Genomic DNA, 25,092 nt, shown 5'->3' on the forward strand with positions numbered 1-25,092 from the left:
AAAGACTTGATTTCATTCAATTCTTTGAATATCTGCTTTTGCAACATATGGTTAGATTCTGGAAGCTGTAGAGGTGAGCAAGGTACAAGAGATTGCTTGTATTATAGCGTTTTATCCTAGTCAGGGAAATACCATTAACTGATGAGCTGATATGTTTCATAACAGTGTATCTGTATTAAGTGCTTGAATTCCTTTTTATTTAGATGCCCTTCGATTGCTTCAGTCTGTCATTGATTATGTTGCCCTGGTTACTACTTTGGAGTAGGAGTTATTCTAATCTCTGTGTTTCCTTTGATAGCTCTTTCAAGCATCTGATTGGAGGGCTGGATGACGTTTCTAACAAAGCCTATGAGGATGCAGAAGCTAAAGCAAAGTAAGTGACATTGTTTTCTTTATTCTTAATTTTGATTTTAAAAAACTGTCTTTGAATCGAAATAGGAGCCAACTTTTTTTTGGACTTAACAAAAAACCCAATATTCCTACAGAAGGATATAATTACTTGTGATAAAAAGAAGATTTTCAAAATGATTATTACCTAACACTTGTGGGTTTATTTAATAAGTACTTCTCTGTTCAAACATGACAGCTTAAAGAAGATCATCTCAACAATGAAAAATAATTAGCGTAAAACTCTGTGTGAACAATTGAGAGTGTGTTATTTCTACCAAAAACACTTTCAGAGCCAATGGTGGTTGTGTTTAATAGTTGTTTCTGGTATTGAAAGGAATAAACAAGGCTAGAAATAGTGCTGTGGGAATTTGTCTTTATAGTACATTGAGCTTTGATGTCACTAATGTGAAAATTATATGGAATGGTAAATGTCTCACTCATTTATATAAAATATATATAAACATACAATTCTATTTACAAGGATCATTTGCTATAAAACAAAGCTTTAATTTTTCGACAAAGATTTAAAGTAACTTGAAGTTGGCTTTTTCTGTGCAGTTTTTAGATGACTTAAAGAACAAGTAACCAATGTAATCTTTCCCTCTTTCCCCATGTGTAATTTAGAATTTGATATAATACAGGAAAGCTGAAGGACAAAATTGGCAAAATCTATTGTTAAATAGATAGTTAAGGGGTAGGATTTGGTTAAGTCAGTTTTGTAACAGCCTAAAAATCAAAAGAAATAAAATAACTTATTTTTCTGTGAGGTTCCATGAAGGTGAAATGTTAGCCTAAAACTGAAACATTAGTCTACACTTCATGTTAATCTGATTAAACTAGATTACTTTCAAAACTATATAAATAAATATATTCACAGTTCTCTACATGGTTTATTTTTTGTCTTCTCTGAAGTTTGAGGGAACATAGACTTAAACCCTGAGGTTGAAAACCAACAGGGCTTCTGTCATCTGTCAAGATTTGCTCAGGAAACTAAAGTGACCAGTTGTTTTGAAAATTGATTGATTGATTCCAAAGGCAGAATTACAGAGAGGAGGTGGGAGACAGAGAGGTCTTCTCTCTGCTGGTTCACTCTCCAAAAGGAAGCCAGGAGCCTGGAACTCCATCTGGGTTTCCCACATGGGTAGCAAGGGCACAAACACTTGAGCCATCTTCTACTGCTTTCCCAGGTGCATGAGCAGGGAGCTGTTTTGGAAGCAGGGCACCTGGGATTAGAACTGGGATGTGATGTCACAGGTGACAGTTTAACCTGCTGCACCACAATGCTGCCCCCTTGAACTGACTGGTTTCTGCTTTTTCTTTTGTTTTGTTTTACAATAGGTTAAAATGTGCTGCAGTTCTCAGTTTAGGTGTTAGCTTCCATTATCAGCGCAAGCAGAGGTGACCTTCCTCGTTTTAAAAGTGATAAAACTGCTTTTGCCATTGTTCAGCTTTATTCCCAAAGGAATATTTTTGATACATAAAAAATTTATTACAAGAGGCACATTCATATTTCTAGCTTATGTAAGCTTATTTTTTCTTTAATGTATATATGTATATTTAATTATGTATATATATGCAGATTCAGCTCAGTGTATCATGAATCTTTATATATACATGTTAGAGATAATTTATATATACATATATATGTACACAACTGGTAATAATCTTAAAAATTCATATAAATCTAATTGAATAACAATTCTTAGAGTTTGTAGAAAAAGTCAAATGTCTTTTAAACTAATATATCATTGCTACTTTGATCTATTTCTAGTTCCCTACTGAACTTCAGGCAAATTTTCTCATGGAAGTTTGTGTTTAACTCCTGTTTACTCGACCCATAGTTGAGGCTGGTTATAGGCCTAAAGTTGATCCATGATGGGAAAACAATTATGAATTAGTCATATCCTTCTGAGTGTCCTGCTGACGTCATGAATGTGTGTTGCTCACAAATGCTGGCCATTCTTGAGTTCACTTGCACACACTTCAACTAAAGGTGGTAAGGAAGACGAACTCACTAAATTCCAGATTCAGATGGTTGTAAGACAACAGATCTTCACATTGGAAGAGAATCTGTCAATCTGAGGAGGCTTCAAAAAATCCATGGAAAAAGGGAATTAGGAGATAATTCACACGTTTCATGAACATTCTGAATCCCCCTTGTCTGACACATATGTTGGGTTTTGCTCCTGCCTCTGTCAATGTTAGAAAGTGATCTTGGTCGTGATTCTTAACACCTGCCCCTCAGTCTCAATGATCATATCTTTAAAATGTTTTTTTTGAGACGTAATTGATGGCAATATGTAAAAATGCTTCATAACGTAGAAAAATGGGTACTGTTGTTGATAAAAGTAGTCCTCAAAATGTGTTTTAGGGCATTTGATATGATTGAATTTACAGATAACTAATAATTTCATATATATTTTGTAAAGCTAATTTTTCCTGTGTAAGATGTCTTTAATCTTATGTAAGCAAAAACACGGGTAGCATATCATGAAATTAATACATAAATACCTCTTTTATAAAACAGTTATGTGTTAAAAGATACTTTAATTATGCTTATGGAGCAAAAGAAAGGACCATGAAATGACTACCTATATCAAATTGGTTCCAATTTGGCCTACAGATTTGGTAGATTAGAATTCTTCCTTTATATTTTCCTTTTCCAGTTTTATGGAGGCCTAACTAACAGACGAACAAAATTGCATATATTTAAAATGTGTATGATGTGATTATATATGTATTTATATTATGAAATTATTACCACAACTGAATAATTAATGCATTCTTCACTTCCCATAGTTATATTTTGTGTGTTGGTCACAGGGGATAGTGGATGTGAACATTTAAGATACACTATCTTAGCAAATTTCAACTGGGACAGATTTGTTTAATTTTTTGCTCATTATATACTAAATCCACAGAAATTGTTGAATCATCATATTCCTTCATGTTGCTTATCATTTAGAAAACGGGGCTATCTTGATGAAAAGAAAATCCAAAGCCTTTGCTCCAAATTCTAGAGAGATTGATAGGACATTTATTTCTCAAAATAGCCATATAAGTAAACAAATACATAAATACTGGAGGATTGATTGTTACAACTTTTTACTGTAAGTATTCTATAACCTTCTAGCAAATAATTGATATCTAAAGATTTCTGAAATTGAAGACATCTCATAATTAGATGTCCTATCACTCAGAAAAGGGAAACTGAATTATTCTCCAGAGAAAACTTTTTAGTTTCATAAATATAAACATCTATTTCTGTTTGCCTTGTTGACTCTCTCTACTGAATTTGCTGTCTGTATGTACACTGTACCTTCGTCTTGTACTTAAGGGATTTATAAGATTTCTCAACACTTCCAGGACTACAAATAGGCTCTCATTGGCCTAACCTCCTTAGATGTTTCTGTTTACACCTTTAAACCTCTACGATTTAGAACTGAGGTAATTATTTGGCTCCACTGTGTTGGCTCTATTTTTTTTTTTAAACTTCCTTCATTTTGCAAAATCCGTGAGAGATGTGATAAATATTTCCTAAAAGCTGATTCAAGTGATCATGCTGTTAATATGAAATCAGCATTCATGTTATTTTACTGACTATACCTGTTTGGGTACAATGAGGAAAAAGACAGATTGTGAAGATTAATTCCATGGAGACACTTAAAAATTCAAATGTGAAAAAACCATTACCTGTTAGCATAAATCAGGCTGGTGGCAGAATGATTCCAAAAATTGTACAGACCATCCATTTCACAAAAAAACAGAAGTACCTATTATTGGCTGAGGATGCTCGTGAGGAAGATTGATGCTGGAGAAACACCCCAGTGAGATGGTCCTCAGTATCCCCTGCTCGGGACCTGTGCCTTCTGCCTGCCTCACAGGATGTATTACAAAGATAAGCATCCTTGACAGGAACTTTACCTTTGTGGCATGTTTAAGCTTCTCTTGATTGCTGCTAATTATTCACTGAGGACTTCTCTTCTTAAAAGATAACTTATAATCATACAGATATTAGAAGAGACAGCATCAGTTAACAGCTAAGGATCATTAAACCTTATTTGGATCAGAAAGTAGCAAGTGTGATGAAAGGACTATATTATTTTCCTTTGAGAATATGTATTCATTCACTTAATAAACACTTAGAAATTGACTTATGATGAATCAAGCTTAGGGCTTTATAATGTGCATACCAAATGGAAAACAAATATTTCAATGCTAAGGCTCATCTTAGAGTTTAATGGCATGACTGATAAGTAACCTAGTGAGTATTTTTACTCATCTTCTAACAATAAGTCAGGAAAACTATTGTGCTATAAAACTGGGTATAGAGTCTTATCTCTATTTTTTTAGCTTTCATTTATAAAATTCATGAACATCCAGAAATATCAAAAACATACATATTTTGTTTTTTATATATAAACATAGACTAGCCTTAGATGTGTTCAAGTTACACCATCATTGATATCTTAATTGTTTAATACTGAACATTTATAGGAAAAGCAGCTCTCTCTTCAAATATAAAGCATACATACATGTATATATATAAATATACACACATATAAATGTTAACTTAGCTTTCTAATTTTAATACTTTATCTTGAAGGTATATTTAATATAAATTATCAAGAATTAATTATTTTTAACTCATGCAAATGGCACATATTTATGAGTCACCAGGTGATGTTTATGTATAGGGATACACTGAGTAATGTGCATTCAGTGTCAACATTTAACATTTTATGGTGAAAATATCCTACATCCTTTCTGTTACTTTTCCAGCTTTTTTTTTTAACTTTTATTTAATGAATATAAATTTCCAAAGTACAGCTTATGGATTACAATGGCTTTCCCCCCCATAACTTCCCTCCAGCTCTTTTTAGAGAAATAAACAGTATACTATCATTACCTGTAATCATCCTACTGAGCAATAGAATTCTAGACAGTCATATCTAGCTGTACTTCATACACATTATTAAACTTTTCATCATATTTTCTTCCCCATTATAATGGTCATTTTACTCTTCAATACAATCAACATTTTCAAATTCCTTGTATGGGTGAGACCATGTGAAACTTGTCCTCTTGTGTTTGGCTTATTTCACTTAACATAATGACCTCAAGTTCTCTCCTTGTAGTTGCAAATGAAGATTTCATTCTTTTTAATGTCATCTAGTACTCCACTGTGAATGTGTATGTTTTCTTTACCCATTCATCAGTGAATAAACATTTAGGCAGTTTCCATTTCTTGGCCATTATAAATAGCGCTGCAATAAACATATGAATACAGGTGTCTCTTCAATAGACTGGCTATACTTCCCTTGGACTTGTACCCGGACGTGGGATTGCTGGATCATGTGGTAGATGTAATTTTAGCTCGAGGAACCTTCATAACGTTTTTCACAGTGACTGTAATAATTTACAATCTCAGCCACAGTGTGCAAGGCTTCCCTTTTCTCCACATGCTTATCAATACTTGTCATCTTTTGTCTTTTTAATATTAGTCTTATTGGAGAGAGGTGATATCTCATTGTGCTTTTTTTTCATTTCCATGGTTATTAGTGATGTTTAGCATATTTTCATGTACTTGTTGGCCATTTGCATGTCTTTCTTGGAGAAATATGTTTAAATCTATCTATTTTTAATTGGATTGTTTCTTTTCTATTGAGTTGTTTGAATACCTTGTTTGTCCTGATTATTAACCCCTTGTCTTATATGTAAGTTATAAATATTTTCTCCCTTACAGTAGGTTGTCTCTTCATTCTGTTGGTTATTTCCTTTGTTGTGTATGAACACTTGAGTTTGATGAAATTTAATTTGCTTGTCTCTTTGCTTTGATGTTGATTTAAAAATCAGAGTAAGCAGATTTTTCCCAACCCCCAAATGAAAGGAAGGCAGACTACAATGAAGAGATCAGAGGTACAAGGAAAACCAGATGTAACCGAAATCACAGAAACCCAAAACAGAATGTGTTCCCTAGTCCATAGAGGCTACTCCAACAGAGCACTATAAATGCTGAAGCTTCTCCATAAAAGAAATGCATTTCTCATGGTCTGAACACTGGGAAGTCTGAGGATCATGGCACTGATAAATCTGCTGTCTTCTTTTCCTTTCTCCCTCTCCCTCTCTCTTTCCCCTTCTCTCCTCCTTTCCCTCTCCTCCCTCCTCCCTCTTCCACTCTCCGCTTCTTTCTCTAATTGCATTCCATTTTTTTTTTGGACAGGCAGAGTGGACAGTGAGAGAAAGAGAGAGAAAAAGGTCTTCCTTTGCCGTTGGTTCACCCTCCAATGGCCACCACGGCCGGCGCACCGCGCTGATCCGAAGCCAGGAGCCAGGTGCTTCTCCTGGTCTCCCATGGGGTGCAGGGCCCAAGCACTTGGGCCATCCTCCACTGCACTCCCTGGCCACAGCAGAGAGCTGGCCTGGAAGAGGGGCAACCGGGACAGAATCCGGCACCCTGACCAGGACTAGAACCCAGTGTGCCGGCGCTGCAAGGCGGAGGATTAGCCTATTGAGCCGCGGCGCCAGCATCTAATTGCATTTCAAATAAATAAAATAAATTAAAATTTAAAAAAAGAAACTAAACATGAAAGACGAAGCTAGGGTAGAGCCAGAAATAAGGCTACTTTGCAAAGTATGTCACATTTATCATCAGTGTACAAGAGGAGAGTGGTGCACAAAAATGTTGAAGGTACCAGGTTTGGCTCTGACTTATTGCCCCTAACCAATGGAGTACCACAGTCACCTCTCCACTCCCCTGACTGCAGCACTCTAGACAATATGCCTGAATGCAGACCACTCTTTGGGTTTTTCAGTGGAATCATCCATAAACATTTTACTTCTATTAATTAGTCCTCCTTGATCTGAAGCTCCCTTTCTGTTTACAAGTTAATTTGCAAAGAAACATTTTCATCTGTCTGATATTTTAAGGATTTCTTTTGGGGGCGAGCTTTGTTGTTGGATACAATGTGACAGCAGTAAAAGATGTGCTCTGATTAGATTTCATTAGCAGAGACAACCTTTTAGTTGCTCACTCTGCCTGTCAGGGGAGGTTACCCTGTGCTCTTTGGCATTCTGTATTGCTGGGGCCTTTGAAAATTCACTCATCAAATGCCTCCCTAAGCACAGGAGGCTATGCAAATCAGAACCAAGGTCTGCATTGTTTGGTAACATCTGAAATGCCCCAGGGTCATCTTGCATCTAACAAACTTGAGATTTTAAATACATAATAGCCTGCACAAGAGGCTTCTCTTTTGAACACACAGACTTTGAAATGTGGGCTTTTCTTATGAGTATTTGGCAGGCATTTTAGAGTAAAGATCTTAGTATTCCCCACAATCTTATCAACAATTTACTTAAAACAACTTGGTCTTGACCAATTCTCAGGGAAATGAGCTTAGGAAACTGTTTTTTCCCCCTGTGGAAAGGATTCAAGTAAGCTCTGTTCTGTTCCAGGTGGGGACTGGGTGCCAGTTAGATGGGAAGTGCACCGAGAAGGGCCTGGAATAGCCCTCAAACCAGAACTCGCTGGCCACTTGCAGATTTGAGTAGTTATAAAACATCCCCAGTCTCCAAGCAGAAAAAAATATTTTGTATCTTATATCAAGGGCAGACATTTGCAGCATTTGGCCGTAAAGCGATCTTTGACTTTCATCCTCTGAAGAGCTACTTTGAAATTCCAGTACATGTAATCAGACTAGGAAGAGGTATAGAACAATCTAGAAGACCACCCCGTGGTGACAGATGAACATTTACTTGTGATTTGTGACTACAGAGAGCATCAGAGGACATTTCTCTTTTCAAGACACGAAGCTGATTTGGTTGCTCTTAGGAAATGATTTTCAAGATAAAGCTATTTGGCCTTGGATAGGATTTTTTTTTTTTTCATACTGCTTTAAAAATTTTAAAACTCTGCAAGGCCAGTTGTTAATTTCTTCTCTCTGTAGTGCTTATGTTTAAGGCTCTCTAGGTACTAAGACTTTATAAAAGTGAATCCCAGTATATCCTTGCGTGCAACCTTTTGTAACTGCCAGATGAGAAGACTAAAGATAATTGAACACTGTAGTATTCACTTGCTTGGTAGATACAGACAAACCATTTGACTGCTGCCTTGATTTCTTCTTCTTTTTTATTTTAAAAATTTATTTTATTTATTTGAAAGAGTTACAGAGAGAGGAGAGGCAGAGAGAGTGAGAGGTTTTCCATCTACTGGTTCACTCCCCAGATGGCTGCAATGGCTGGAGCTGTGCTGATCCGAAGCCAGGAGCCAGGATCTTCTTCCGGGTCTCCCGTGTGGGTGCAGGGGCCTAAGGACTCAGGCCATCCTCCACTGCTTTCCCAGGCCAAAGCAGAGAGCTGGGTTGAAAGTGAGGCAGCCAGGTTTCAAACCAGCGCCATATAGGATGCCGTTGCTTCAGGCCAGGGCATTAACCAGCAATTTCCTTTTTCTTAAAGGGAAGGATGATTTCTTTCCAGCATTGCTGTGGGCTAATGACAGCTGAACCTTACTTCCAAACCTTAAGAGCTCTTTAAGTCCTGTGGATAATTAGATCCCATGGGGCAGTTAGTTCGGCCATTTGAGCTTCTGCAGAAATCAGAGCAAACCAATGTATGTCTTTTCTGTATACTTGATGTGTTGGAGGTTGTTTGTGATACAGTATTTTTTGAAAAGCAGAAAAGAAAAATGCATAGGATATCCCTTTGTGTTAGTAGTTTTAATTGAAAAATTATTTTTATTATAAATAACATGTTATTTTATATGTATTTTAAAATAATGATTTATAATTTTATGATAAAATCTGAGGCTCACCCACCTTTTCTGGAATGAACACAGTCTCTCTTATTGGAGTGAATATTGTATGTACGTAATTCTAGAACTACTTTGCCCGTAAGGTTGAGCTATTCTAGAGAGAAGCCTTGTGGCCATGTGAGAGCAGGTTCGTGCTAGGTGCTGCCACAATCCCTTTTATGTGGCAGTGAAAGGAATGTTATTTGGGAGTTTGGACTGTGGCCTTAGTCACACCGCTGCCACTACATTCCAGCTTGAGCAAGCCCCCTAGCCCCAGTGCACCTGTTTGCTGAGCAGTAAAAATGGCAATCTTACAAACCTTTCTAGTGTTTAGCTTTAGACTTCTAAGATGTTTAGAAGGTACAAGTTCAGGCATTCTTTTAGAAGTTGAACTCTTGGCTGCATAAACAGTATTTTCACCTTTGCCATTTTTGTAAATTCACAGTAAGAATATCTTTGTGCTTATTAAAAGAAAGTAGCCTCTGAAGGATCCTGAGATAATTGGGGTCCTCATGGTAACACAGGTCACTGAGTTGTATTTCTCTCGTCTTATAATCTGAAAATACTGCTATTAGTACTTATGACTTTATTCAGAACATGTACATCAAAACTCATATCATTTTGCTTGAAGTTGCTTTTAATAATTCGTAGCAGTTAAGTAGATTCTAAAGTAGCCTTTAGAATCAGTGTGCTTCATTTTTATCATTATACAAACAATTTTCTCTTTCCAGTATGACATTTGGGTATGATAATCAAGCTGGCTATCTTTCAATAAAGCGTCATTGGAAAATTTTCCAAAATTTCCCAAAATTTCCAGCTTTTAAAGATAGAAAATGTTATAGTAATATTTCCCCCCTTGAATCCTTTTAGACAAAAATAATTTGTAAGTAATGAATTAAAATGGCAGCCTAAATAATTTTGATACAATGAACATAATGTATCATATTAATTTATGTCTTTATATGAGGAGGGGCTGGCATTGTGGCACAGTGGGTAAAGCTAACATCTGTAACAGCAGCATCCCATATGGGAACAGGTTCAAGTCTCAGCTGTTCTACTTCCTATCCAGCTCCTTGCTAATGGCCAGGGAAAGCAGCAGAAGATGGCCTAAGTGCCTGGACCCTTACCCACATGGAAGACCCAGAATAAGCTGTAGGCTCCTGGCTTGAGCCTGGCATGATCCTGGCCATTGTGATTATTTGTGGAGTAAACCAGCGTATGAAAGATCAATTTTTGTCTCTCTGTCTCTCCTTTTCCCTTTTCTCTCTCTAACTCTGCCTTTCAACTAATTAAAAAGTAAAATGTTTAGAAAAAATAAAGATTATGTGAGGAAGATGTGACACATGGTTGCTGTTCATAGTTTTATGCATATATATCATCATTTTCCTCTCATGCATAAATTATAAGGATTTTTCAATTTCAGAAACTGTAATAATTATCTCAAGCAACCAGCCCATTTGCTAGTAATCATACAGCTACATGTATAAAACAAATGCTATTACTCTAATATTAAACTGTATAAACAACTTAGATAACCTACGTAAGATACTGGTTGAGCGTATTAAAGAGTAATAATTCTATCAACCTTATAAAGGGGATAAGACAGATTCTTGTTTTTTTTAATTTATTTATTTGACAGGTAGAGTTATATTCAGTGAGAGAGAGAGAGACAGAGAGAAAGGTCTCCCTTCCATTGGTTCACCCCCCAAATGGCCCACATGGCTGGTGCTGCGCTGATTCGAAGCCAGGAGTCTGGTACTTATCCTGGTCTCCCATGGGGTGCAGGGCCCAAGCACTTGGGCCATCCTCCACTGCACTCCTGGGCCACAGCAGAGAGCTGGACTGGAAGAGGGGCAGCCGGGACTAGAACCTGGTGCCCATATGGGATGCTGATGCCACAGGCAGAGGATTAGCCAAGTGAGCCACTTAGGGGCTCCCAAGTGAGGGGAGGGCATTGTGACACAGTAGATTAAGCTGCCTCTTGACACCAACATCCTGTTCTGGAGTGTCAGTTCAAGTCCTAGCTATGCTTCTGATCCAGATTCTGCTAATGCGTCCTGGGAGGCAACTGATGACTCGAATTACTCGGGCCTTTGCTGTCCACGTGGGAGACTGACAAGGCATTTCTGGCTCTTGGTTTTGGTCTGGCACAGCCCTGGCTGTTGTGAGCATTTAGGGAATAAACCAGCAGATGGAAGATAAGTAGACAGCTGGTATAGGTAGGTAGATAGATAGGTAAATAGATAGATAGAAGACAGATACACACAGTTAGATAAAATGCCTCTCAATTAGATGAAAATAATAAAATAAACTTTTAAAAAATGCTGAATTTGAGATCATGTTCAATATAAGAAGTTGGGGAAAGTATGACTCATTAGGTCTAATTACCCTTCAGTTTTTCTAACTTTTTTTGTGTGTGGTTGTTGAAATTATTTTTCAATGTGGTGTGCCTATTATGGCAGTAAAATTGGCTTATCAAAATTGCTACAGATTCTTTTCTGGAAGCTGTTTTCCCTAACCAGGCTCTCTGCTTACCACACTAGTGAGCTTATTATTCTCATACACCCCTCTGCATGGTACTCATGGCTTTTCCTTTTAAATCTCTTAGTTTTATCATATTCCTTAGCCAGTGAAACTAATGATGAGAAACATGCTTTAGTCTGTGTACCAATCCTGTATTTCAAAAGTGCTGCAAAAACTTTTCTTTGAGATTAAAAAACAGAAAGGCCATTGAAAAGATGACACCTTGGTAAACAGAGACCAAATGACAGATGGTGCTTTTTTGAGTGGCAGCTTGAACTAGGAGAGTACATCAGCCCCTTTCTGCAGAAGTTGTTGACATGCACATTGATTAATATTAATACTGCCCTCACTGACATGAGTGACTGAGGCAGAAACTTCATATGCCAGTGTAGGACAGAATGGAAGGGAGTTCAAGAAAACAGGACCAGAAGAGAAACAACTGTAGCATTAAAAATAATTGCATTGTATTGGGCATGTTTCCCTGGCTCATATATTCAACTGTTCATTGCATTCTGAAGTCACATAAGAAATCATGAAAGTCAGGGGAAAATATTTCTTCCTCTAAAATGCACACATCTCCAGCCATTTAATAGTTAATGTTCAAGAACAGGAAGATCTACATCATTATTCCTTAGCATGGCCAACGACAAGTCACATTATCTGTCTTAAATAATTTCCCTTTTATCCATATTGTTATGTAAATGCACCTATAATATTGCATTTTGTCAAATGCTTTGCTTTCTAATGTTGTTATTCAAGTAAATCAAAATGAAATAGTTAAGAAATTCATTTTATTAGTCCAGACCTAATGAGCCTGCAAATATTTGACCATTTTTCATCTACTAAATTGGAAATTTTATAGAGTTCAGCTTACGATTTCTTAAGTAGTGTCTGCTGCTGTGATTAGTAGACAATCCCTAGGCATTAGTCGGATCAGATACACTCTACGTTGTTGAATTTCCAGATGCTGAAGATCTTTCTCGGTATGCCAGTGTTTACCATCCCTGTCACTTTAGTACTCTTATACACATTATATCAGAATTATTCTCAAGCTTGCATAGCCTTTTGCTAATTTTTTATAATCTTTGCCATCTTATGCAGTTACACTGTAAATAATTTCTCAACTTCAATAAACTGACTTTTGGGGCTGAATAACTCTGTTGCTGTAGGCTGTCTTGTGCATTGGAGTAATATCACTGGCCTCTTCCCACTAGATACAAGTAGCATATCATAGCCTTCAACCCCTAAGTGATGGCAATTGACAATGTTTGTCAGCATTACTGAGTCTGAGGGTACTTGGAAGTTTTCATGGAAAATGAATTAAAAGATGAGTTTATTTTGGTGCAAAAATTTTTGAAATTCCTGTATAGATTTTTTTTTACAATATACAATTACCATGTGTGTGCAATTGCACACGTGTGTGTGTGTTTGTTAAGGATGGGTAGGATGAAAAATTTGTTTCTTTTTGTGGACTGGAGTAAAAAATGCAAAAATTTTTGGAAAGTAAGGAATCAACACAAATTGAACTTCTCTTTATATGAGAAAAAATCCATGCACAGATTTATTCAGAATGCTCTTTTCTAAGAACTTTTTAAAGACCCAATATATAAATTTCCCAAATTGTACATCAAAATCAGCTCAACTTTGAATTCTACTTTTCTACAAACTAAATTATTCTTTTTAAAAAAATTTATTTAAGGATACAAATTTCATGTGTTTCCTATATACAGGTTCAGAAACACAGTGATACTTCCTACCCTATCTTACCTCCTGCTTACACTCCCACCTTCCTTCCTCATCCCTCTCATGTTCCCACTCTGAATTTTTACAAGCATATATTTTAGTTTACTTTATACACATAAGATTAACTATACACTAAGTAAAGAGTTCAACAAATAGTATGAAGAAAAAAAAATTGTTCTTCAGTGGTAGAGACAAGAACTATGAACTATCATGGAATCTCAAAATGTCAATTTGACTTCAATACATTGCATTTTAGTCTATTAGTTAACACAGATCAGGGAAAACATATTGTATCTTTAGTTTTGGGACATTCTTAATTCACTCAGCATAATAGTTTCCAGTTGCATCCATTTTGCTGTAAACAACAGGATTTCATTTTTTACTGCTGTATAGTATTCCATATTCCATTTTTTATCCATTCTTCACTTGATGGGCCTTTGGTTGATCTTAGCTACTGTGAATTGAGTACAATAAACATGAGTACAGAAAACTCTTTCATATGCTGATTGATTTAATTTTTTTCTGTATATAGAATCATGTCATCTGCAAATAGGGATAGTTTGACTTCCTCCTTCCCAATTTATATCCCTTTGATTTTTTTATTGCCTAATATCTCTGGCTAAAACTTCCAGGACTGTACTGAATAACAGTGGTTAGAGTGAGTAACCTAGTCTGGTATCAGATCTTAGTGGGAATGCTTTCAATTTTACCTCATTAAATAAGATGTTGGCTATGGGTTTGTGATAAATTGCCTTGATGGTGTTGAGGAATAGTCCTTCTATATTCAATTTGCTTAATATTTTCATCATGAAATGATGTTGTATTTTATCAAATGTTTTCTGTGAATCTATTGAGATAACCATATGGTTTTTGTTCTTCAATTTGTTAATGTGATGTGTCACATTGATTAATTTACAAGTGTTGAACCATGCCTGCATACCAGGGGTAAATACCACTTGGTCCAGGTGAATGATCTTTCTGATGTGTTGCTGGATTCAATTAGCTAGTGTTTTTTTGAGGATTTTTGCATTTATGTTCATCAAGGAAATTGGTCTATAGATATCTTTTTCTGTTTTATTTTTTTACAGGTTTAGGAATTAAGGTGATGCAGGCCTTATAGAAGGAGTTTGGGAGGATTCCCTCCCTTCTGATTGTTTTGAAAATCTTGAAAAGAATTGGAATTAGTTCTTTTTAAAATGCCTGGTACAATTCAGCAGTGAAGCCATTCATCCCTGGGCTTTTCTTTGTTGGGAGGGTCTTTATTATTGATTCAATCTCCATCTTGATTATTGGTCTCTTTAGGTTTTCTATATCTTCATGACTCAATTTTGGTAGATTGTATGTGTCCAGGAATCTACCCATTTCTTCTAAATTTTCCAACTTTTGGCTTACATCTCTTTTTAGAAATTTCCTAATGATTTTTTTACTTCTGTGTTATCTGTTATATTTCCTTTTTCATCTCAGATTCCATTGATTTGGGTTTTCTCCCTCTTTTTTTTTTCTTTTTGTTAGTTGGGCCAATCATGTGTCAATTTTGTTTATTTTATTTTTTTTTTCGATTATCTTAATATACAGAAGATCAGCTTAGTATACATTAAGTATGGATTTCAACAGTTTGCTCCCACACAGAAACATAAAGTGAAAAATAATAGATGATTTTTTTTAAATGATGATGAAATCAGATCAGACCTATTGTCATGTTTAATCCCAGTGAGAGTCAAGTTGGGAATTGATAATTTCTTTTTTTTTTTTTTTTTACAGAGGATCAGTTTAGTATGCATTAAGTAAGGATTTCAACAGTTTGCACCCCCATAGAAACACAAAGTGAAATATATTGTTTGAGTACTCGTTATAGCATTAAATCTCAATGTACAGCACATTAAGGATAGAGATCCTACATGAGGAGTAAGTGCACAGTGACTCCTGTTGTTGACTTTACCAATTGACACTCCTGTCTATGGCATCAGTAATCTCCCTATGCTCCAGTCATGAGTTTCCAAGGCTATGGAAGCCCTCTGAGTTCTCTGACTCTTATCTTGTTTAGACAAGGTCATAGTCAAAGTGGAGGTTCTCTCCTCCCTTCAGAGAAAGGTACCTCCTTCTTTGATGACCTGTTCTTTCCACTGGGATCTCACTCGCAGAGATCTTTTGCCAGAGTGTCTTGGCTTTCCATGCCTGAAATACTCTCATGAGCTTTTCAGCCAGCTCCGAATGCCTTTGGGGCTGATTCTGAGGCCAGAGTGCTATTTAGGACATCTGCCATTCTATGAGTCTGCTGAGCATCTCACTTCCCATGTTGGATCACTCTCCCCTTTATTTACTCCATCGGTTAGCGTTAGCAGGTACTAGACTTGTCTATGTGTTCCCTTTGACTCCCAGTCCCTTCACCATGACCAACTGTGAACTGAAACTGATCACCTGGAACAGTGAGATGGCATTGGTACATGCCACCTCGATGGGATTGAATTGGAATCCCCTGGTATGCTTCCAACTCCACCACTTGGGGCAAGTCAGCCTGAGCATGTCCCAAATTATACATCTCTTCCCTCTCCCATTCCCACCACCATGTTCAACAGGGATCACATTTCAGTTAATTTTCAACACTTAAGAATAACTGTGCATCAATTACAGATCTAAACCAGTCATATTAAGTAGAACAGATAAAAAAACTACTAAGAGGGATAATGTATTAAGTTGTTCATTAACAGTCAGGGCTATGCTGATCAAGCCACCATTTCCCATAAAAGGCTCTTTATTTCACTGATCTTTTGTATTGTCTTTGATTGTGTTCATTGCTTTTATCTTTGAACTATCCCTCTGTGGCTTAGCAGAGTGGCTGCTCTTCTAGTGAATACCCAGAGGTGTGATTTGGGTGTGGCCAGGGAGCTCTGGTCTGTGCTCCAGGGTGGGGCAGGTATCCAGGGTGACACCCAAGTTGAGTATGGTAGATCTCTTTTTAACAGAAAGGAAGGTATGATCACCTCTTGGCGTAATCACACCCTCACCTCATCTCTTCCAGATGATCAGTGCCTGGGCATTAGGCTACTGTGGGTACAGTGCTCATCCACACTGCCACAAGAACTGGAATCCTCAGTGTGCGCACGGATTCTGCCACGTTGACCCACCCAGACAATCAGGGAGCTCTGGGCATGTGGAGCTGCACACAGTGACTGCTCAGAGACCCAGCTACACCTTGTGCCCTCTGGTGCACAGTTTCTACAGTCTCAGCACTCAGGGCTCCCAAAGTCACTGGGTGCAGAGGATCCACTCCACTCTGCTAGCCTGTCCCATCCACGGAGAGGCTGGGACATTCCCAGAGCCAGCTGCTTATGGGTGCTCCGCCGAGGCTGTTTGAGCCCTGGAGCCTGGGGTATGTTGTGAGGCTGACAATACTTCACAGCCCTACGTGCCACCTATAAATCCTCCCAGCTAGACTCCAAGTCAGTGGGGAATGCAGATGTTTCCCTCTGGTAAAATCCCTGGATGACACGCGTGCACATGAGCTGCCAGCTGCAGTCCCTTCTTGCTTCATGATGGTGCCTTCTCATCCCTGGCTGTGTGGCATGTGCTAGAGCCTCTGCAGCCAGTACTGATGTCAGGATGATTCGTTCTCCCCACCTGTTGCCAGGTGCATGCACCTGAGATGCTGCTCCTGCTACTGCTGTCAAGATGTTGTCTTGTCCCCACCAGTTGCTGGGCATGCACAGAAGAGCTGCCACAGCTGCTACTTAGGTACAAAATGGCACCAGCCCTCTCTGCTGGTTGCTGGGCACTGTTGTGATGGGGGATGCGGAGAGCGAAATATGCCCCATTTTTTTCTCTAGGTCAGCAGACACCCTATCCTAATGAGGGCCCCAGGACAGACTCAGACTTTGTAGTCTGCTAGCTTCTCCCTCTGGCTGTATCACCAGTGGCCCGGGCTGCTGCAGTCTGATCTCACCTTGCTCTCCAAAGCTGGTGCTCTCTCCAGCTCAGGGCTGGGGCTGTGTTTTGTATCTGCGCTTGCTGCTGTGGATCTGCACCTTCCACACAGATCCACCGCCACCCTGTTCCTTCTGTTCATCCTCTCTCCCATGAGAATGTGCTTTCTCCACTTTTTTTTACTGTTTTCCTTTACCTAGAGCAGCGCACCTGTTCCCTGTTCTGCATCTCCTCTCCTTTCTGAAGTATTTGTATATACAATGCCCAGATTGACCAGACATCAACCCTTCCTTAAAATTGCTTTGTCCAGTTCTTCAAAAAAAAAAAAAAAAGCTCAAAAGAATCTGTTAATGTCATGTTATTTCTTCTATATACATCTTTCCACATATATCTTCTATATTTTCCAGCAAAACCACAGTATCATTTTCATACCTAACCAGAAATAAATATCTAGACACTATTTAGTCACTATTCAATTTTTCTCAAATACCTTTTTCAAGGATGATTTGTTTGAGGATCAAAGTAAGTCACATATATAAGTGGTTTTCAAAAAGTTAATGAAAAATATGTATTATGCAAAAGCTCTGAATGGACTTCAAAAAATAGTTCCAGCAAAATAAACTTATTTTCTAATTCCATTATTGCCCTACCTTTTTGAAATACCTTCATGTGGCCTGGTGGTGATAACTCCTTAATCCAGATGTGTCCTGTCTAATTGCATTAGTAGGTTGTTTGAAAAATTGAATCAGTTGTCCTGGCATAGACTCCTCCATTTAAGACTTCATTATAAGCAATGTGATGTATCTTGCCCCTTTCTATCCTCTATACTTCTGTAAAAGGTCACTAAACCTACAAGATTGACCAGGTTAATGTTCACCTTGCTTGGCAAGATTTGGTAGGAAGTTCATTTTACCTCAATATTGCATTATAACAGAGGCAAATGGTGCCTGATTGTTTCACTTTCAGCTACCAAAATTGCATCAATAAGTTAATCATTTTATTCAAAAGTTTCCCCATCGTTTGTTAAATCTTCAAATGTACAATGATAACATTGCCTAGTACAGTTATCATTATATATTTTTAAGTTTTTTCTTTTAAATGCAGACATACATATGGACAGACAGCAGTCTCCTTTCCACTGATTCACGCCCTAACTGCCTACAAGGCAGGGCTGGGCCTGGATCCCAGAGCTCCATCTGGGTCTTCTACATGGGTGACCTGGACCCAGTGACTTGAGCTGTCCAGTGATGGCTCTCAGACTACACCTGAGAAGGAAGCTGAAATCAGGATCAGAGTTGAGACTGGAATCCAGGCATTCCAGTATGGGTGTGGGTGTAATAATTGTTGCACTAAATGATTGCCTTGCAGATTTTTAACATCATTATCCAATTCTATGATTCTTTCAATTCCTGTTAATTGGGATTCTTTTCAAAGAATTTTTACCGTCATCAACCAGCAATCTGAAATACTGTTTATTCTCATATTATTCATTCAAGAAAGGCAGGATGAATGCTGTTTATTCTTCTCAATTAATTATCAATTTCTGGAATAAGTACTCTGGTTACTTCTTGGTAAAAAGTAGGATTTTTAAAAATATCTTATTTGCGGTCTTTTTTGTATCATCATGAATTTGTAGATTTTTGTAGTCAATGTGTTCACTGAATTTGGCTATGGGACCACCTTTAAACCAACACCTACTTTCCTCTTGGTACAATCCAACAGTTGCCAATAGTTCCCTTCATTTTTGTATAACAAGATGTCCCCGGTTCTTCATGTGTATTTTCTCCCCCAGACCCAACATCACCCATGTCTCAGGGAACCCTGATTCTATTTTGCCATCAATTTTGCTGTGTGTGGTCGCTGCTGCTGGGTTTCTTTGATTCTAAATCTTTGTAGGAAGAATAAAAGAAGTCAAGGAATAATTTCTTTTTTATTTCTAATTTATCTGAGAGGCAGAGAAGAAAAAAAAAAAAAAGTATGTTCCCCTACTCACTGGCTCACTCTTCAAATTCCCGTAGTACCCCTGGCTGAAACTGGGAGCTAGGGACAAAATCAAGGTCTCCCAGTGGTGTGACAGAAACACAGCAACTCAAGCCATCCCTACTGCTTACCAGAATCCTCATTAGAAGGAAGATAGATTCACAGCCAGAGCCTGGAATTGAACCTACATACTCTGATGTAGGATTCATGTTTCCTACCTTGCATTTTAATTGCTGGTACAGATGCCTGCCCCTGTTGGTTGTGGCTGCTGTTTCTGATAAGCATGTTATATAACTCACAATATGCTCTACCTAGCCTAGCTAGCAGTATTCTTACCCTATTCTAAGAAGATAAGTTAGAACTAGATGTATGATTTTTTAAAGATTTATTTATTTATTTGAAAGGCAGATATATATCTATATATCTATCTGCCTATATATATATATATATAGAGAGAGAGAGAGAGAGAGAGAGAGACAGATAGACATATATATCCGAGACTAGAACCCGAGGTGCCGGCGCCGCAGGCAGAGGATTAGCCTAGTGAGCCATGGCGCCGGCCTATGTAAATATTTAATATCTTAGAAAGCCATGAACTTATGAAGACTACAGTGTTTTTTGGTTATTCTGGAAAGAATCCAGTTGAATTGTGATCACAAGCCAAGTTTCAGTCCTTGATTTTCTCCTAAAATAGTACCAAACAAAGTCCCTTTGAGGTATGGACATGGATGGGAAGTCAGAGTATCAGCCTAAAAGTTTGATGTGAGAGTCATTCTTAAAGAATCATAGATTGGGGCTGGCACTGTGGCATAGTGGGTAAAGCCACTGTCTGCAGTGCTGGCATCCCATATGGGCATTGGTTCAAGTCCCAGCTGCTTCACTTCTCATCCAGCTCTCAGCTATGGTCTGGGAAAGCAGTAGAAGACGGCCCAAGTCCTTGGGCCCCTGCATCTGCATGGGAGACCTGGTAGATGCTCCTGGCTCCTGGCTTCAGATCAGCGCGGTGCGCCAGCCACAATGCACTAGCCGTAGCAGCCACTTGGGGGGTGAACCAACGGAAAAAGGAAGACCTTTGTCTCTCTCTCTCTCACTGTCTAACTCTGCCTGTCAAAAAAATATATATATATATAATTATATAAAAATACAACTTTAGGGTAGTATTGGAAATTCCTTTCATACATTAGGCTTTAAGGAGACTTTGTGAGTTTTAGAAAACATTGCAAGCCATAGTTTGTCATTTTTTTTTTCCTTTTAAACCAAGCAGCTTCGCTTTCAGAGACAGTTGAGGTGAAGGCTTTACAGTACCATGTCACTTGCACTTCCATTTATTTTTGTCTTTGCAAAAATCTTTATTTTTGTTGTTGTAGTGAACTTCAAGGGGAATAAAATGAGAGTCAAAAGGGCTACAGAAAGGTCAGGGAGAAAGCAGAAAAATCTTTGTTGTGAGCCTCTGCCAGGGAGAAAGGTGCTGCACAGCTCCTGTGTCCAGACCTAGAAGGAAGAGAATTTTCGGGGATGTAGCAATACCATGCTGGACTGCAGAAATCCCAGGGTATAGCACCATTTTGGTGGAGTTGAAATTTTGCAACTACCACCTACTTCAGATCCATTTCCAACTGCTGGACTCAGTGAAGGTCAGATACCTCACTTCTCTCAAAAAATGCTGGGCTCCAGAGGCCCCCTCTTCACTTTTGGATCTCAGTTCTACCGTCTTTGTATCTCCTGATTGATAAATCTATCCCGCATCCAAACAAAACCCTCACTGCTTTTATTTTGACCTCATTTAAAGGTCTCTACCCTTTGACCTGTTGTACGTTAGTGGACAGGAAGTCCTAGCAGTGAGGAGTGCCTCTAAGTTCTCTCTGAGCAGCAAAGTGCCGCTTTTTTCCCATGCCATTTGCAAAAAGCTCCATCTTTGTAGAGAAGATATTGAAGAAAAATATATTACTTTAGCAATTTGCCATTATTTCTACTGTGAATAAAGCAAAAAGAGACTATCTTGTTTTCCCTGTGGCAAGTCACACATGTTGCTATGCTATTTAAAGCCTCATTTTGTTCAACTATTTGACTCAGCTGTCTGAGTCAAATAGTTTCCTGAATTACCTGAAGCCTCATTTCATTCTCTGTCTTTTTAGGATCTTTAGTTCAGGGGACTGTGTGACCTTTCTCTTTAAGTGAGTGAGACCTATGCCTTGCTTAAAAAACAACAAATAAATTAAAACATACTGAGCAAGAGGTGAATCTTCCTTGCTGGAAGCAAGCACTGTAACCAGTTTGCTTTGGATGCTTTCAGATTCAAATGCAGTTAATTTGTGTTTAAGTTAAAATTAGTTGCTTCTTTTTAATTTACAATTTTTAGATGAGCAAAATGTGTGACATAATATTTTGGATAAAGCTCCAAGTATGTTTTAGGAGACTTATCTAAATCTCCTTATGTGCACTGAGGAATTATTTTTGAATTCTAAGTGTGTCTCTAAAACCTAGTTGTATTGGTTGAGTGACACATAGACATTACATATATGTATCTAGAGCATAAAAGAAAACAGTTCTTTTTAAAGATTGTTTTTATTTTACATGGTAACAGACCATTCAAACAGGCCAATAAAATAAACACAAAACTCCCACCTCTCACCACTAATTCTTAACAGAAGGTGTTGTGTATCTTTAGCTAGAAACATGATTTCCTGTGTTTGAGATCATCTACCATTCTATATCATTTATTAGACCACTGTGCATGTTCTTACCTACCTAAATAATTGTGACTCCTAATGAAAAACAACCCTGTCAACTTAGACCTAAAATGGAGGTGTTCTACCATTTCATACTTTCTCTTCAGTTTCCATGGAAACATGATAGTTATGACAATAGAAGAAAGAATGATAACTATTATTCAAAGATACAAATGCTCACAGGACTAAGTACTTAGCATTAAAAAGTATTTTAAAATCACCATGGAATTAAAGTAATAAACAGAAAATTAAATGTGCGTTTTGCATATAAGGTAATAAGTATAACAAGGCTAATAATGTTGGCATCCTAAAATTTGCATGCATGTGGTCTTTCTTCCTGCCTTTAACAATATGAAACAAAATACTGTGGGAGTATTGAACTACTGAGTATTGAACTCAATATAGAAAAAAAAAGAAATTAAATCACAATTGAGTTCTCAGTACTAAGGAATTTGAAAAAAATCTTTTTTCCCATTGTGTTTTATTTATTGACAATACTCAAGCACAATAAAAAGAAAACACTGTATCCTGGTAATAACATTTTTACTTTGAAAATGAAATATGACAAAATTAACTATATGGAAGCACCAGCCATTTGCATCAAGTTAATAAAACACAATCTTTTACTATCTGAGCTAATTAGCGTAAAATAATTAGGGAGACCTCCTGAGGGCTTTCCTTATAGTGACACTTGCTATAATGAATTACTGTCTCACTCACTTCATGTTGAACTTAGGAAAAGTAGCTGTTTAACCAGTTAAATGCATCAGAAGTGTTTTACCAAAATGACTATTTAGGTGGGTTTGTGGTGACAAAGAAATATATTTGAAATAGAACTGATGTTTTTGACATAGCCTTTATACCAATGGCATAATAAGGGAGAAAGGGAGGGATAGGAAATGTATCTGATATCCAAAGTACTCAAAGTGGAGCCTATTTAATGGCTCTGATTTTCATGTTTGCTTATTTGTTTTCTTTTCTAAAGCAACTCCATTCATGGGATTTTTTTTTTTTTCAGTTTATTTTGTTTGTAAGATACCAAAATGAAGCCATTGCTTTTTAACCTAGTTATCTACTGTATGCTCCTCTTAACTAAAACTGCATCTACAAAGAACAGACATGAGCTGTCAGAAAGTGTGTGTAGGGGCAGGTGTTTAGTATAGCAATGAAGTTGTAGATTGGGATACCCGCATTTCATATTGGAGTTCCCAGTTGAAGTCCTGGCTCCTTTGTTTCCAATCCAGCTTCCTGCTAATGGGAGGCATCCGTTGATGGCTCAAGTACTTGGGTCCCTGTCATCCATATGGGAGGTCCTTATTGAGTTCCAGGATCTTGGCTTGGGCCTGGCCCAACACTGGCTGTTATGGGTATTTGGTGAGTGAACCAGCAGATACGAGATTTTTCTCTCAGCCTCTCTCTCTTTCTATCTCTCTTTCTCTGCTCTCCAAATAAAAAATGAAGAGCATTGTAAATGCAGTGTTCCCGGTGATTTTGGTCTTAATCATTATCCAAGTTGGAGCTTTTTACCTAAGTGGAAGAATTGAAATTATTTGAGTATCCAACTTTTCTGAACTTCCTTTTTTTTTCCCCTTGAAGATATACTATTTATTTCCCTTTTTGGGGGGTTAATTTAAAATTTTATTTTAATTTTATTTGAAAGATAGCCAGAGAAAGAGATACAAGTAGAGATACAAATTTAGAGATCTTCAGTCTACTGGATAACTTTACAGATGCCCACAACAGCTAGGGCTATGCCAGGACAAAGCCCAGAAGCCTGGATTTATATTTGGTTCTCCCACGTGGGTGGGATGAACCCAAGTTCTTGAGCCATCATCTATTGCCTTCTCAGACATTCATTAGCAGGAAGCTGGAATCGGAAGCACTGTGGGACTCAAACCTAGTTACTCTGACATGGGATGCTGGTATTCCAAGTCATGTTTAACTGTTGCAGCAAACACCTGCTCTTCAATCTTTTTTTCATTTTACTTTGTAGATACAGCAAGGTTTGGTCAGTATGTGCTGGGTTTATATATATGTTACTGGAAGATTCAAATAGGCAAGTGTATTTTCAAAGGCCTGGCTGTTTTTTTATAACCTTCCAAAATTAAGCCTAAACATTTTAATGTTTTAAATTAGATTCCCCAGAAATACCTCACATGTCTAAGCCCATTCTTTTGACTTCCAATTAAAGAATATCTGAGTCACAATTTTTAATTTTAAATAAATGTATTTTGGATTAATTAAATACATAAGTATTTATGGTTAATAACCATAGTGGAATCATGCAAATGAAAAATGATCATCACTCAGATATTTGATATTAGTCTTGTGGGTTAACATATATATGCATTGAGTGTAGCCAGGGGAAAGTCAATCCATGAGAATTTCATGGTTCAAGTGAAAACTGAAGAAAAAATTGAGATTGATCTCAGTTAGTGGTATGTGTAATGGCTGATTGAACAAGCAGAGGATGCTATAAGGATCATGGTGGAGTTGCGTTAACATCTTAATTGCATAAAGGATGCATTCAACAAATCTGCAATTCAAAATGTAGGTGTTATTCCCCAGGAGAATTGCAAACATAGGAGAGGAAGAAAAAGCAGAAAATGGAGTGAGGTGGGGAGGAAATTAATTAAAACATAAATTATAAAAACAAGGCTCACCGGCTTGTAAAGCAGTAATCTGAAACCCATGTATTTACCAACAAAAAAAGATACTCATTTTGGTTTGATGAAAGCAGGAGGTTTGGGAGTTATCTAAAAAGACTCTAGGGTGTGTGTTAGTTAGTAAATTAGATATGAACTTGCTAATGTAATATTGTACTTGAGCAGAAAGGTAGCTGGTGATATTGGAAAATTGTAAAGACCCAGATTCTATTAGAAATAATTAATAATAATAAAAATAAAACTTCTGTGAGTAAAAGACTTTGAAAATATTTTGTATCATGTGTCACTATTACAAAATCTCTTTGAAATAAATTATCACAGTGTCTTATTGAATAAGTCTATTATGCTTGTA

General features: G+C 37.4%; 1 protein-coding gene across 4 annotated transcripts in view; it reads left to right on the forward strand.

Annotated features, from left to right (window-relative positions):
• The window catches only part of PRKG1 (protein kinase cGMP-dependent 1), a 1,363,231-nt gene that overhangs the window by 1,243,612 nt on the left and 94,527 nt on the right, over window positions 1–25,092 (forward strand). For 3 of the 4 annotated variants that reach the window (NM_001082042.2, XM_008269904.4, XM_017348406.3), the window contains 1 exon segment: window positions 299–373. In NM_001082042.2, coding sequence (NP_001075511.1) covers window positions 299–373 — 75 coding nt within the window. 4 annotated transcript variants of the gene reach the window in all.

The sequence above is a fragment of the Oryctolagus cuniculus genome, chromosome 15 (genome assembly GCF_964237555.1).
Source record: "Oryctolagus cuniculus chromosome 15, mOryCun1.1, whole genome shotgun sequence".
Lineage (NCBI taxonomy): Eukaryota > Metazoa > Chordata > Mammalia > Lagomorpha > Leporidae > Oryctolagus > Oryctolagus cuniculus.